Below are 16,129 nucleotides of genomic sequence, written 5' to 3' on the forward strand. Positions count from 1 at the left end.
GCAACGTTTAGTAATAGCCATTGCTTGAGAGACTGGGAACACTGGGCCCAGTTGGGAATAATGATCCCCTGCCACCAGGTACGAGAAAAGCAAGTAGACAAACGACAGATTGGCGGAGAAGGGTGGGGGTCGTACACAGTGTCACCAGATGATGGAGGTCATGCATTAGCAGTAGTGTTATCTGTTTCCGGCCGCACTGTGGAGTACGTTGAATATACGCCCTCACTGAATCCTACAAAATACTTGTTTTTACTGAAATGTCTGTTGGGTTGAATAAAACCAGTTTATAATACAAATTAATATTAATATTGTTTCATTTTCATAAAAAATGTCAGCTGCGCTACTATACTAAAGATGGCGGGTTTTAACAGGAGGCATAAGAAATGCAATAATTATGTTCCCCATGTGCATCCACAGTGCTGGCAGAGGTAGTGTGTTTGTTGGCGTGTGAAACAAAGATTATTTGGTTGTTTCTTGCCTGATTAAATCTTTAATTGAATTCGTCACAAGCCAAACATCTTCTCAAGGTTATGTAAGGATTCAAAACATAATTCACTTCCTGTATAGCATATTATATCCTTATGGTTTAATAAAGCTTGTTTTTTTAAAGTGATCTTTGATACTCTGCACCCGTTGGTCAGCTATGCATCACATGATCTGGGTATACGGCAGTCTGTGTAATTGTGTAATCAGTTTATGGCTTACATAGCTTTATGTATTCGGATTGGAGCGCCATGATAACCTTGTGGAAGAACACCACACATGACCAGGGACAGTGTTTACAATCATAACCTTCTTCCTTTGATTTATACTAGTGAGTGCTGTACTCATTTTCTCTTATGAATGAATCTGCTACCTATATATTAGTGTACATACGTGTACAATTCCTCACAGTTCAGACCGCTTTATAATAATGTAAAAAGCATCTTATTCTAGATATTTTCTTTTTATGCTTACTCATATGGATTACTGATGAAGGGGAAAAGAAGAACGCTCATAGTTAATGTTTTCCAAGAACCGCCGGTGTCAGAGGTCTACCATTAATGGTGTCATGTGGAGTTCAGCAAGTCATATTGCTTTAAAGATGCCTTTAAACACCCAGAGCAAGTCTGCTGTAAAAGGACACAATGCCCACATGGGAGACTTCACAAAGGTGCTATGTGTAAGTGTCTGCATGTGTGTGTGTGTGTGTGTGTGTGTGTGTGTGTGTGTGTGTGTGTGTGTGTGTGTGTGTGTGTGTGTGTGTGTGTGTGTGTGTTAGTAAGAGAACTGGAAACAAAAGTACACTTATATTTTGCTCGTATAGTTAAATGTGTGACTGTGCCATTATCTTCGGCACCATTTGCATGTACTGTATGCAGCACACTAACAGTCCCAAGTTGGACTGTACAAGTATGAAGACACACTGCTAAGAGACATCAGTAGAAGTAATTATCACATCCAGTGAGTATTCATAAATAAATAAGAGAACTGAGTCAATGAAGTGCCTTCATGAGACATTTTGTTCAGAATTTTACATCTGCAGCGATAGCTTGCGAGCTAAAAATAAACTGCCGTGAATCTCCATTACCATCAAACAAACAATCAAACAAATTATTGCACAGATGGCTTAACCCTGGTCTATCAAGACAAGTTTGGGACTTTAGATGAGTTTGCCTGCATTGCATCGTGCACACTCTGGTAAGCTTGCAGTCGTACAAAGCCAGCACAAAGTACTCTGAATCTATTACGGCTGCAGACTTTATATTCGAGCATTGCCAAAGTTTTGTAATAACGGTAAATAAATAAAAAATGCAGTAAATGCTAATTTTTCTACCTGGAGCAGCTTGTTACAAGACTGAAACCATCATTGTGCATCAATGCTTATGTGGCCTATTCTTTCTATTTTCAGCCCAGTTAGAAAAAGGAATCATAAAGGTAGCCTACAATTTTCTAGAGACATTAAATGGCGAGTAAGCCCTGCTCTCCCCAGGTGTAATTGCAGCATAATGTCAATGCCATTTATTCTGTATTTCTGAGTTGGTCATAGGTCTTTCCCTCTTTGAGTTACACCCATAGAGCAGTTAAAGCTCAGTGTGACTCACTGCATCTATGGTTCAGCATTATTGGAACATAATTATTATTATTAGGAATCTAACACAATACCTTTCAAAGTTGTTTAGTTGGCTACATTTGAGTTTCAAAAATAAAATTGTAGAAAACAAACCACATGCTATACAAAAAGTGTCTGATATGTTCCATGGAGGCCAGGTTAAAGAATCGCTGTCTGCAGCACGAGGGGATTTTTTTTTTTTTTTACTAATTAGCACACCTTGGAAGGGAAGCAACCCATCAGTGTCATCTCCTGGTGTGGTGTTTGTTTTTCAGCATTGCCCGCAGACTATGTGCTCTCTGTGACACATGGTGTGAGAGCAGTGAAGAGCCAGTTTCCCCCGTCACCCTGCTGCCTGCATACAGGACAGCGCAGTTGGATTTCAGCACCATGGACAGAGCCCGTCAGTCGGATGGGGTAACTGGACTCCAGCAGCATGAAAACGGCTTGGTGCTGCGCTGTGATCCACTGCAGTAGATCTCTAATGCATGTGGGGCAGATTATCATATAAATTGTACAAGCATAGAGGCAGTTTAGTTGGCTTTTTACCTTCAATTAGTTAGAAAACAAAACAACTTTAAATGAAAGTTGGGGGCCATCCCCGTGGGTTATCTAAAGCTGGCACGGTCCAAGTCTCATTTAAAGTAAATTAGCAGGAACGTGTACTGTAAAATGTAAGAACTTGCATTTTTCCAGGCTATTTGATTTACTGGTATGCTCAGCAGCCGACCGGGAAAACCCCTCAGATATGGACAGACCGCATCTTTCACTGGGACAAGCCGTGAAGCATCCCTTTCGTTTTGCCATCTGGAAAAATGAAACTGTGCTCTCCACCGTGTAACTACGCGATCCCAGACCGTCTGTCAGTTTTACCGACCTGCTACCGGCAGGCTATATAAAACGACTGTGGGATACGACTATAACATAATGCACTCTAACAGAATCTACTCGAGGCTATGATTCTTTTTCACCTTTTCATTTTCTTATTTTCAGCTACACAAAACACCTCATTGATTCTGGTTTTTATACGAGGTTCATGTTTTTTTTGTTCCCTTTTCCGTGCCCAGATGTTTGCATGACGTTAGAATAACGATGATTTCACTGCAGCTGTAGGCGGCATGAAGTTTTCCCCCTGTCAGCTGGCCTTGGTGGGACGCACCAAGTCTGGTTTGATCGCGGAGTAGACCTATGCGTCAGGATGGATTGGCTATGTAATCCAATTAATTAGGCGCAGGCAGAACCCCTCTGTCGCTTTCTCACTCTCACTTTAGTCTGCCTCACCAATCGAAACAGTCAAAGCACAACACATCAACAATCTCCACTCCAATCTGCCATTTTCACGTGAAACACTCTCTCTTTTTTTTGCTTTCTTTCGTTCATCCATGAAATATCCGGGGGAGTGGTGACATAAAAAGAAATAGGAGCCTTGTTAGTCTATTTACTGTCAAGCTTACACAGAGTGGGGCCACGACCACGGAGTAGTGCGCGCAAACACACACGCGTACTCACGCGGATCTTTTTTTCCTGCTTTTTCCCTATACATGAACATCGATAACGCCTTATCAATACGCAGCTGTACGAGTCGGTGTTACAGCAAGTTAGGGACGGCAGACAGGGGAGGGAAAAGTGGGAGATGGAGAGGAGGAGAGAGAGAGAAACAAAACATATCAGTGAGAGAGGGAGAGGGTGTGTGGGTGAGAGTGAGAGAGAGATAGAGAGAGAGAGAGAGAGAGAGAGAGAGAGAGAGAGAGAGAGAGAGAGAGAGAGACGGGGCGCGCATGTCCGGTTCTTCATGCAGGCTGTTCTCCCAGCTCGCCAATCATTCTAGCGAGTTGCCCGACTCTTTCTCTCTCCCCCCGTCTGTACATGTGCACCGGACACACAGCTCTCTCCTGAGCGGACACTGCGGGGGAAAGGAACGAACGAGCCCACCATGGAATAGGAATACTGCTGGACAAAACGGGGGAAAAACCTCTCTCTCATCTTTCTTCTTTTTTTCCCCTTTTTCTGACGCCCTTTTATCTCTCTCTCGCACCTCTCCCCCCCTCTCTATATCTCCCTCTCTATTTCTCGATGTCTCTCAACAGTTTCTAAAGGAATTGAAGGAAAGAAAAATGAGGATTATTATTTTGTCTTGGCACTTTCTCGGGGTGTATTCCGCCCTTTGGGGGCTGGTGACGGGGGCTTTCCCCAGCTCAGTGCAGATAGGTGAGTTGGAGGATTACTGAATTTACGCACGGGCACTCAGCTGACACACTACACTGAATATTAGTGGAATTTAGCGGACAGCAGTCACCAAGGATAGGGGGGGTGCACCGGGACCCTCCAAATCACAAAATCAATGTAAAAAGATACATTTACCCAGGAATGAAGGAAGAAGAGATCATACAAGTATAGAAACATTTCTTTCTGGTGCATCTCTTATTTTTAGTCTTTTATTCAAGATGTGTTGGGGTTAAGGGGAGATTGTTGTGTCTTCTCTGCTGTGACTCATGTGGTTTTTAAATGCACACTTTCACTCCATCTACCCTTTTATCATATTTACGTGTATTTGAAAGGCTGTTCTAGGCTCATGAATGTTTCAGCGAGCTTTGTTCTCTTCTAGTCTTCTTCACTGTTTAGACACTGCAGTATTCTCTCTCTCTCTCTCTCTCTCTCTCTCTCTCTCTCTCTCTCTCTCTCTCTCTCTCTCTCTCTCTCTCTCTCCCTCTCTCCCGCTCTCTCTCTCCCACTCTCTCTCTCTCTGCCCATTTCCAGTTACCCTCTTGTCAGTGTGGAGGAAACCTGTCTTTCAACCTGACTTATAGATCAGATATAAAGTTAACTGAATCTGGATCATCATTAGTTTGCTCAGTGCAAACGGACCACACATGCATGGTGTCTCTCTCTTACACACACACACACACACACACACACACACACACACATTCGTACAGGCATGTGTGTGATAATGAATGCACTGCATCACTCCTTGTGGGGGGCAGCTGGGAGGTCCTATAATGAGATTCAGCTCCTTGACTCCGTCTCCCTACAGCTGCCAATAAACTTAATACGCTAAATATTTTCTGCTTGGCACACACACATATTTGCACAGGTTTTCAAGCATGCATGTGCACATGTGCGGTATGCACATGCGGTCATAATACTGCACACAGGTTGTATGCCGTGCACAGAGCTGCACATATACATTCACATACATGTACGGAAGGCGGGTATATACTTTTTATACAGGAAAGCATACATGTGCACACACAGTCAACACACATGCATGTACATACATACAGTATAAAGCATATGTGTTTGCACAGAAGCACGCACACACATTTCTCTCCCACTGACCGTCTTCCTTAAACACTCAAATATACATACATGATAACTCACTCAGCTCTCCAGCACTTCACTTGAGGAGTCATTTGCATATCTCTGCATTGCACACAAGTGTTATTTCAGTGCAAGCACAGACAGTTTCTTTTTGCATGTGTGTGTGTGTGTGTGTGTGTGTGTGTGTGTGTGTGTGTGTGTGTGTGTGTGAGTGAGTGTGTGTGTGTGTGTGTGTATTTGTGTGTGTAAGAGAGATAGACACACAGACAAGAGCATTTGGGAAATTTCTTGGAGAAACTGGTGCATTAACGTGTCATGTTGGGACATATGTACTCTCCATGTAGTTGACGTGTGTGTATGAATGTGTGTGCTCTAAGCTGGAACTCAAAAACAGAATCCACATTTTTCTTCCCTTTGGACAATTCCCTCCAGATGTGTAATCACACACAAGAGAGTTCAATGTAGAAAAAACCTAATGAATTATTCTGTTAATGCAAAGATATGTTGTCTCTGTGTGTGCATGTGTGTGTTTAGTGTCTTGCTTTGATTGCTGATCTACTAAAGGGCCATCATGAGAAACACAGACAGAGAGAAAGGGAATATTATACAAACTTTTAGCATGAATGAGACACACACACACACAGATAAGTGACATTTTATGTAGTGACGATTGCTTGGTTCAATATGCTCTGCCTCCCGACTCCTCTCCTGTCATCTTTTCTCCCTCCCTCCCTCCCCTCTCCCTCTCACCCGATGCGATGTCGGCTTCGCAGTCTGCCAGTGTAATCCAATTCAGTTGAGTTGAGTCTGATTCAGTTAAACTTAAGTCACATCAGTTCATTTCAGCTCAGTTCAACCTACCCTTGTGAAACAATGTAGAACTAATCTATCGGATCAAACAAATGCATATCAGTGATATCCATAGCCATACAACAAAACAGCAGGTTCTGTTCAGACTATAAGGATATTAGACACACAGACGAACACTAACTAATAATATCACAGTCTATCCCCTGTTCACCAAGTTTACATTTCAATTCCAGCACCTCTTAGCTTTTTTCGTTTTCTGTGAGTGTTGGGTCAATACATTGATTCCGGCTCGGTTAAGGTTATTCTATATTCTCTGACTGGCCTGACCTACAGCACCTTTCTTCACTGGGCAGGTCGAGGTTAATAGCTTTGGATTATGTTACATGTTGACTTTGCCAGTCGTCAGTTTTCCCCCCCTCCATTTTTACCAATGGCACGTATTAGTAGAGTATGTTTGATCCCTCTTCAGCTGTTATTGGCGTTTACAGTATCAGTATCATTAATCAGCCTCATGTAATGGAAGATGTTAGAAAGGATCACATGACTCCTAAATTAGAAGTTTTTCTCGATTTCAAGCAGGGGAAGTGACTTATCTTTACCATAGATACTACATTCTCTCTCTCTCTCTCTCTCTCTCTCTCTCTCTCTCTCTCTCTCTCTCTCTCTCTCTCCCCCCTTATGTCCTCTCCCTCTCAGCGCTGTCTGTTTCTCTGCTTCACCTGTTTCTTATCATCTCTTCTTCCCCCTCTGATTCTTATTTTGTCAGAAGGGCCATATAGAGGGATACTCTCACTTTTAAAGGCCAACTAACACTTAGCACTCGCCTCCCACTCCCTTTCTTTTTGCATGGCCCATGTTCCTCCTTTATTTAGCTGACACTTTCTGATTTGGCCTTCCTCCTCTGTTTTCCTTGATGTCCTCGCCAAACTCATTATCTCTTTGACTGCCTTCCTGTCGGCCTATTTGTCTCTTTTCTTTGATTTATCAATGAAATGCACGTGTGGGTATCCGTCAGTGTGTTTGTATTCATGTTTATATGTGTGTGTTAGTGAGGATGTGCTAAAAGACAAATTACCTTTTGTAACAAAGCTAATGAAGATCTTGGCTTTCTTCTCTCTCTCTTTCTCTCTCCCCCTCCTCTGTTTTCTCTGCCCTCCCTCCCTATCTTTTCCCACATTACTCTCCTCCTTGCTGTCTCCCTTCCTCTCTCACCACACTCTCATCTGACCCTTCTCCGCCCTACAATGACTCACTTCCTTTTTTCACGCCATCATCTCCTACTCTTTGCCTCGTCTCTGTGTGTGTCTCTCTCTCTAGGTGGGTTGTTCATTAGGAATACTGATCAGGAGTATACAGGGTTTCGACTAGCTATCTTCCTTCACAACACCAGCCCCAATGCTACGGAAGCTCCCTTTAACCTGGTCCCACATGTCGACAACATAGAGACCGCCAACAGCTTCGCCGTCACCAATGCATGTAAGTATTTAACTGTGTGTGTGTGTGTGTGACTGAAGATGAGGCTTAAACAAGTAGCCGACTCTTTCTCTCCATCTCTCTCTGACTTCCTTTCGGTGTTCACATCTATTCCAATTTAGCACTACTCATCCCGTGTGCGAAACAAAGAAATATTACCCATCACTGTTACAGCTTAGTACAGCTGTAAAATTAGTCTGGGAAACAGTTGCAGACAGTTGTACAAATGGCTCCTTTGTGTTCAGAACCCGGGGTAATAGTTGGTACTTGTGTCCTCTGTGATCTTTTGAAAGATGACAGCTTATCTTTCACATTCCCTTTCTGTTCTTTCGGGCGTCCAGATCTAATCCCTCGACCTGAAATCATGCGCGAGAGAGTTAGTGATTTCTGTAAGAGTCTGCATTAATGTGGGTGCTCAGCATTCTACAGGTGTCTGTACTACACGTGTGTCTTGAATATTAAAAATAGAAATACTTAATTAAAAAAAAAACAAGCCTATTAGTAAGTCACATCATGAGAAAACACGTATGAAATAGTTGACAGTGTATTAAAAACATATCAAAGGCATATGTTTCTGGCCCTGTTAAGCATATAGTGGGTAGGGATGCCACGATTCCAAGATCCTGCCAACATCTTCATCCAGACTGCCTCATTAACGTCACTCTATGAGTGAAATCCTGCCACTCTGCTGCTGCTGCTACCCTTGTGGGTCGGTGGGCAAGTAATGTAGTCAATTTTCTCCCAAACACCGACTACCGCAGAAAGCCTAATTGCCAAAGTCAGACATGAAACACCTTTGTATGAGCATTTCTTTGGCATATTTAACAATGGACATTCGTCTCTTCCGCGGCAGATAAATAAAACATAATGAAACAATAAGATTAACTAAATGCTAAAACTAGACGCTCACCAGTTTTGTCCCACATGTTGTCTTTGTCGCTTTCTTGCTCTTCTCTGCATCGCAGAATGTATTTATCCCCCCGTCCCCGTCCCCGTCCCCCCGTGGTGGAAGAAGTTTAACTTAATTCCTTCAAGCGTTCCCAAGCATTTCAATTCACTGGAAATGATCTGATCATATTTTGTCATCACAAAAAAACATTATTGACATGATCATTGTTATTGTCTGCCAGGGCTGTGAGATTGGATTTGCTTCCTCTCGCTTCTTGCTTACAGCGGCGGAGCTTTGCTGTGGCTCTCTGCTCGTATTTGCATGAGTTTGGTTATTTGCTTTCTGACGTGTCTGCTGAGTGACACTGGTTTATGCCACACTGATCTGAATGCCTTTAGTGTCTGTAGGTGTGTGTGTGTGTGTGTGTGTGTGTGTGTGTGTGTGTGTGTGTGTGTGTGTGTGTGTGTGTGTGTGTGTGTGCTTGGGACTTGTTTGCCCTTTTGAGATGAGAACAAATCTCTAAAGTCTCTATAATACCCTTTGTGTAATTCGCTTGCTCATCTGCCTTCTGGTAAGATCTTGTTTATGTCGACGCATGAGAGGGTACAAAGGTTCTACTGTTACTTTGAACAATTTCATTTTGTTTTTGAATATTAGTTTAGTTATTTGCACTTTCACACTGACACAAAATTAAAAGTTAGAGCAGTGGTGGTTATGTTGATTTAAAGAGAAAAGCTTGATGATATGAAAATGTATTTCCCTCGCTGAAGGTGTTCAGACAGAGCTCAGCTTTTTCTTTTGCACTCTCCTTACAAGCTGAATTCCCCTCAAGGGTATTATATCTTATCCCCTCATTTACACAGTCCTATGGTCCATCCATCTTATTTTAGGGAACTTTTCAAGTGATTGTACTGTAATGTTTCACCTCCTTATCTCATTAAACTTTAATAAATCAACCACGGGGGCTGTTAACTAGGCAGGGTGAACAAAATCAATAGCGTATAATACAGCAATATCGTACTGTTGTGATGTAATATCATTGTGTTTAAACAAGAATATTTAAACATCTCCAGCTTGTAAATGAGAGCTGACAAGCTGCTTCCATGATACTGAAAATGATAAAAAATACATTTTCACATTTTATATCCCTGTAAGGTAATATTTTAGTACATAGAATCATAAATCAAAACTGTTTAGTGCAACATTTCAAGTGTGTTTGTCTCCTGCCCCGTTGTATTGTAGCCACACAGTTAATACGACCTACAGTGATTGGAAAACGAATAGTCCATCTAATACCTTCCACCATCAATATCATCACAAGCGGCGTCTATTTGTGCGAGTAGGAAGGTGCACATTAAATACTTAAGTGTCTTTCTTATAGTACAAGGGGAGGAGTATAAAGTCATTAGCGATGAGTAAAGGGGTGTGCTGAAGGGAAAATATGTGGCACACAATCAGCTCTGAATGTACAAAACACTCCTGCAGGTGTTATACAATATGCATGTGAGCAGCGAAGCCTGGCTGACTGAGATATGTTGCAGCGAGCCCCGGAAACTTGCTTTCTCTTTGTACTCTCACTAATTCTACTATATCCACTTAAACCCCAGTGAGTTCACCATGTGCAGCTAAAAATAAACCCAGAAAACTTCAAATCATTTTCAGATGTCCTTAAAGAATTCCATACATATGAAATGGGGTCTGGCTAAAGTTTGGGCAAATGTGTGTAAAATGATGTAGAGTTTTAAAAAGATATTAATATATGTTGGACACAACGGTGCAGCTGTAAGAAGTGTGGACATAGGATGTTTTCCAATCTAAGGGAAACTGTAATGTATCGGATAAGGCCAGCGATTCATGTTATTATTGTCTCGACAGTTTGTGTGTTTTCATGGGACTTGTTGAGAATAAGTAAAGCATACCGTAGATAACGTCAGCCTTATCCTGTGAGGGGATATATGTCTTCTATGTTTCACTTTAAAATGTCCTCTGTTTTACAGAGAGTTTCTGCTCAGCTATCATCTCTCATGCTGTATGTTTACCTCTCTTACTTGTTTGCCCATTTCATTTCCTCTCCTACCTATTGTTTACCTTTTATCTCAGACAGACAGACACACACACACACACACACACACACACACACACACACACACACATTGTTGTTTTTGAGGCATTGTAGGGACATCCGACCACACCATGCTTTCTGGTGACTAACCTCTCTGAAGGTTGTACATCACTTAGAAGATCAGGCAGCGTCCTGGAGTGGACACAAACAAAGACCAGTCAGACAAAGTAGAGTAGGAACAACTTCCTGGGGACTTGTCAAGTATTTAGTTATAAATGAGGTAAATAAACATAAACACTCTTCCTGAGTGCCACCTATTCAGGTTAAACTTCCTTTGGAGAGCCACTGAAGGTGAGTGCTGTGGAACCATGATGCAGCATGATACTCGGCTGGTTGGAGCTCATCAATTTGTGTCAAAAATATAGGTTTTGTTATTGTGTTATTGTACAACACAATTATATTCAATTTCAATACACACACACTCTTGCAGGCATTGGGGCATAAGAGGAGGAGTGTTTGGAAAATGAAGCTCTTATATGTGAACCGTCTGCTGTCTCTCCGCAGGCTACACATAACAAGCATAACCTCCTCTCGCTCTCTCTCTCTCTCTCTCTCTCTCTCCTCTCTCTCTCTCTCTCTCTCTCTCTCTCTCTCTCTCTCTCTCTCTCTCTCTCTCTCTCTCCCTCTCTCCCATCCCTCTTTCTGTCTCCCTTCAATCCCACTTGCCATCACACATGTTCCATCTCTCTCATTCTCCTCTCTGTTTCTTCTCTCCCCCCTTGTCTCCCACATCTCCTCAGATTCTCTCCCACTTCCTCCACTCCTCTATCCTTCATCATGTTTTGTGTCTCTCCCCTCTCCACAGGCGTGGTGAATGGATCTCTAAATTAATCCCTGACTCTTGCTCCGGGTGGTGAGCAATGCTCCGAATTAGAATGGGGAATTCTGCCTCTGACCTTGGCTAGTTCCTCTATATTCTATTATTCAGGAAGCGTGAACGGACCATAAAAATCCCTGGTCCCCATCGTTTTCCATATTCACAGAGGAATACAACCCAGTTTCTTGTCCCAGGGTCACACATTCATATATCCTCTGTCAATCCTTCTTTGTTGTTTCCTGCATGCACATGTATACCTGCGGGACTGTCTCGTTTGTAGTGTATAGATGCTTACATCTGTGGAGGTGTGTATTCATGACTGACTTTCTCCTTTTGCATCTCTGTGTACGTGTGTGTGTGTGTGTGTGTGTGTGTGTGTTACAGCCAGAGAAGCACATTATGCTGCTGGGCGCTCCAATGTGTCCCTATTCACTGGCTGGCAAAAGCTGCAGTGTGTGTGTGTGTGTGTGTGTGTGTGTGTGTGTGTGTGTGTGTGTGTGTGTGTGTGTGTGTGTGTGTGTGTGTGTGTGCATGGCCACATGTGATGTGTGTGTGTGTGTGTGTGCATGGCCACATGTGATGTGTGTGTGTGTTGTGAAAAAAGGCCGCTGAGACAGAGCGTGATGAAGATAGACAGAAAGTGATAAGGTGAATTAGGGACGGAGGAGAAAGAAATGGAGAGGAAAAGACTTGTAACAAAGAGGTGGTTACGCCTGGCTTGTGGTGCTGCCACAGCTGTGAATATGATTCTCGATATGTGGGATGATACTTCTGTTTTAATCAGTTTCATGTCCAAAACGTAAGACAAACTGATTCTATTCTCTTCTGTACCTACTGTCCAGCAGCATTGTGCTGATGACGTGTCGTGTGGTGTCGATGCATATGTCATCTAGAGTTAATATAGATTGCACTTATAGTGAATCATTCATAAATCCATACTGTTTATGTTTTATTGACGGCCACAGATTGCATTTACATGCAGGCTTCACCTGATTATCTTTTAGCCTGACTGATTTAAACAGAGGGAGTCAGAATCTCCTTGAGGTGTCGGTCCTGTGTTGTCCTTCTGTAGTTACGCACTAAATTCATTAATTCCGATATGTGTAGGCGATAAGGCTTTTGAATTATGAACGCTAGTTAGACCTACACTCATATCAATTACTGTATTTGCATTAATATAATATGTTTATGTAATATTTACACTTCACCTCCGTGTAACCTTGGCACGCATGTTGGCTGTTGGCACTCACCACTATTAAAATAAATCTGTGATCGTCACACACTTCAGGATTAGAACATGGTGCATTTCAAACATTGTTGATAGTGTTATTGTGTGTGTGCGCGTGCGTGTGCGTGTGTGTGTGTGTGTGTGTGTGTGTGTGTGTGTGTGTGTGTGCTGGCATTATTCTGCAGAGCGTTTGGGATGTGGTGTTCGTGAGGTGTTCTTTTTTTATTGCCAGCATATCTTGTTCAAGTGTAAAAACAAGGTTAGTTTCACCATTAACAGGCGAAGCACAAGACTTTAACCTGATATCACTGTATTTTAAGATATGGAGGTTATTTTCCGTTGTTGATAAAGGTTTGTTGGCCCCAGTAATATCTGTAAAACAGTTAAGCTAAAGCTACATTAACAGTCGCAGTGTAGCTATCAACTAAAAATAACACTACACACAGCATGAAGATGTTACTACGCGTCAGGGCGGCGGCAGCTAACGGGAGATAACTCGTGGGGATTGAACGGACTGTGATTGGTCAGCCTGCGCTTCTTGTGTTTTGTCCTGGAAGTTTGTGACGCCGTTAAAAGACGACATTGAGAAAGTTGATAAAAGACCCGGTTGTTGTCTTCTTATATCACAAAAATCTCCACTGCTGACCTTCTGCTCGCTGCAACCGCTGCTCAAAACAAACACATGAACATAAGCACGACAGTTATTAGGTCAGTAGTCTGCTTTTTAATAATTAGACAAAACACAATATTGTAACAACGTACCTGGATGTAACTTCAGTTCTATAAGTATATGGATAATCTACTTTTTATCACAAAGTTAATGTGAGGAATAAACCCAATATGTCCTGATCACATACTGTACAACACATGCATTTAGTGTTGGAGTTATAAACGAGTGAATCTGATGCTATAAATTACACCATAAATAAAAACCTATGCCATAGGTATATGTGCAGAGGGACTCCCATAAACCCCTCCACTAATAATCAAAGATATTTCCTACTTTTTAGACTCCTGCAGAGTGACAAACGTACACATTGATTTGCCACCTTGTCCGTATATTTCCAACTTCCTCACATACATCTTTCATCTGTACCTTTTCCTTGCTCACTTCTTTCCTTAAACGGCTCAGTCGTCTTGCAAATGATTTGAGACGCTCAATAATAGCACTGTACCATCATCTTTATTGGAGATGTTTTGCATGGTTATATGTCTTCCTAATGGCCACACTGGGGAAAATAGAGTGAAATGACATCTGAAACCCTGGCAGGGCAGTGAGATTTATTTAGCCTCGAGCCTTCATGCATTCATGTTGCTGGCATACTTAAAGCGCCGGCTGACTCAGGCGACACCGTAAAGGCTTTTCCTGGCATCAAGACACACTATCTGGTTAGGTGCTAATAGCATGGGAATAATGGAATTAATTTAAACTTCTCCCATTTACAGGTGCCTTTAGTGGAGCATTACTGTGTTAGTCACCAGTTAGTCATGTACATGCGTTATATGTTCCCATTTAGTTGAAGTCGTTTTTTGTTCCTGGAACAATGATAACGAAACAGTAGTACGGAGCAACAATACGTCCAGAGATGCATTGCAGCTCAGCTGTTATTTTTATTTGCATACTGACGGGTGTTATCACATACAGTATGTGCATATATTTGCATTAACTGCTTGAAAACCACCAGATTCACGAAGGAGTTCATTTCAAATGCACTTTACGTCCATAGTTATGAGTTTGGTAGGACGTGCTAAGATAGGGAAAGCAACAATGAGAAGTTATGGAGGGAAATAACAGATACTTCCCTCCATATCTGCACAAATAATGCAACATTATCTGTCTGAATGCATTTTTAGGACTAATTGTGGTTTGGTCTTAGTGATTGTCAACTACTTCTAATTTTTCCAATTAAAAAAACTTGTTTCTCAGGCTAAACGGCTTCATAAATAACTCATAAACTAAAAATCTAAATCTGACAGCCATTTTTTAAACCATATATTTATTGGTTTTCAGTTTGCAAATTGCATTCAAATTGTACAGTAAATACACAGCAAACATTTTCCACCTTGTTTTACCTCCCTTCAGGGTTAGGGTTAGTAATACATACACTTTATTTATAAATAACAGTAGGGTTTTAGTTATCATACTAAAAGCATTACAGCCATTGCTTTTAGTATGATTTCAGAATAAAAGAAAGGACATGTTTTTGGAGTAAAGGGAAAAACTGATGTGTTTCGTTCCCTACAGCTGTATTACAAATGACTGTAAGAGAATAAGACTCTGCATATGCACGTACTATATCTCTTAACCATGTAAATGAACTCTACTTGCTAAATGTTCATGTATTCATAAAGGTAATCATTGATATGTTCAGTATATTACAGCAGCACCGGGGTCATGGAGCTTGCAAACCTTTTCATTTTCTGATCCAGTGATGATCAAATGCTGAACAGTGTTTTGTGTGCGCGTGTGTGTGTGTGTGTGAGTGTGTGTGGGCGTGTGCCTCCGTGCATGGTGGCTCATGTGGAGTGCTGTAAGTGCTCCCTGAAGAATCGCTCTGTTGCATCTTTTTAGTCCAGCATCAGCAGTAATGACCAAACAGCAAGCAACATTATTAGACCATGCAGCATGTCGCAATGAATCCACACATTTGCTCCAGGTAATCTGATTTCATTTAGTGGTACAATAAAACAGACTGTTTCTCAGTGTGTTTCACTTCTTTCATTAGAAAGTCTACTGCTAAAGTAAAAACTGACATCTCACGGGCACTTGCAATAGCGAGGGAGTTTTTTTTAAGGGCAGTAAATGTTCTTTCTTTCCACAGATAGTGCTGAAGGCTATGGTGCACTGGCAGCATTAGGCTCAACACTTATGACAAAACTGTATTTTAAGTATTTTTTTGTACTTTATTTGTCTGTTGTGCAATACACACGCGGTCCCTTTTCCCAATTTCTAAGACCAGGTTCGAGCTGAGTGCAATGTTTCCCATCCTTACGTGATTTTATCACAATATATTGTCTTCTTAAAGTTGTAATCCTTAATATCGTAACGACGGGTTCAGTTTAATGCGGCGAAGGCTCCTCGAGCAGCTACTGTGTGAGAAATAAAACGGAATAGCAGCTGGTGTATCTCTTTACTGTTTAACATTTTTAGAAAGGAAAGGGCTGTGAAATAGAACTTTGACTAGGAACAGGCAGCTATGGTACTTACATTTTAATGTTATGACTTTTTAAAGACCAATAACATCTCAAATATGTTTTTTTTACTTTATTTTGCGCTGATATTCATTAAGTGTGGATCTGACATGCACAAAAGGTTTTAGTTATTAGGGTGAAAAAAAAAACCCAATGAAACATCATCTAAGGAATCCTACTGACAC

The 16,129-nt window shown here is 41.7% G+C and overlaps 1 protein-coding gene across 6 annotated transcripts in view; it reads left to right on the forward strand.

Moving 5' to 3' along the window:
- Positions 1–3,934: 3,934 nt before the first annotated feature.
- gria4a (glutamate receptor, ionotropic, AMPA 4a) overlaps positions 3,935–16,129 on the forward strand; it is a 93,799-nt gene continuing 81,604 nt past the window's right edge. For all 6 annotated transcript variants that reach the window (XM_029445765.1, XM_029445766.1, XM_029445767.1 and 3 more), the window contains exons 1-2: positions 3,935–4,300; positions 7,541–7,699. In XM_029445765.1, coding sequence (XP_029301625.1) covers positions 4,207–4,300; positions 7,541–7,699 — 253 coding nt within the window. In that variant the 5' untranslated portion in view covers positions 3,935–4,206. The remainder of the gene's footprint in view (positions 4,301–7,540; positions 7,700–16,129) is intronic.

This window comes from Cottoperca gobio, chromosome 13, assembly GCF_900634415.1.
Source record: "Cottoperca gobio chromosome 13, fCotGob3.1, whole genome shotgun sequence".
In the NCBI taxonomy this organism is placed as follows: Eukaryota; Metazoa; Chordata; class Actinopteri; order Perciformes; family Bovichtidae; genus Cottoperca; species Cottoperca gobio.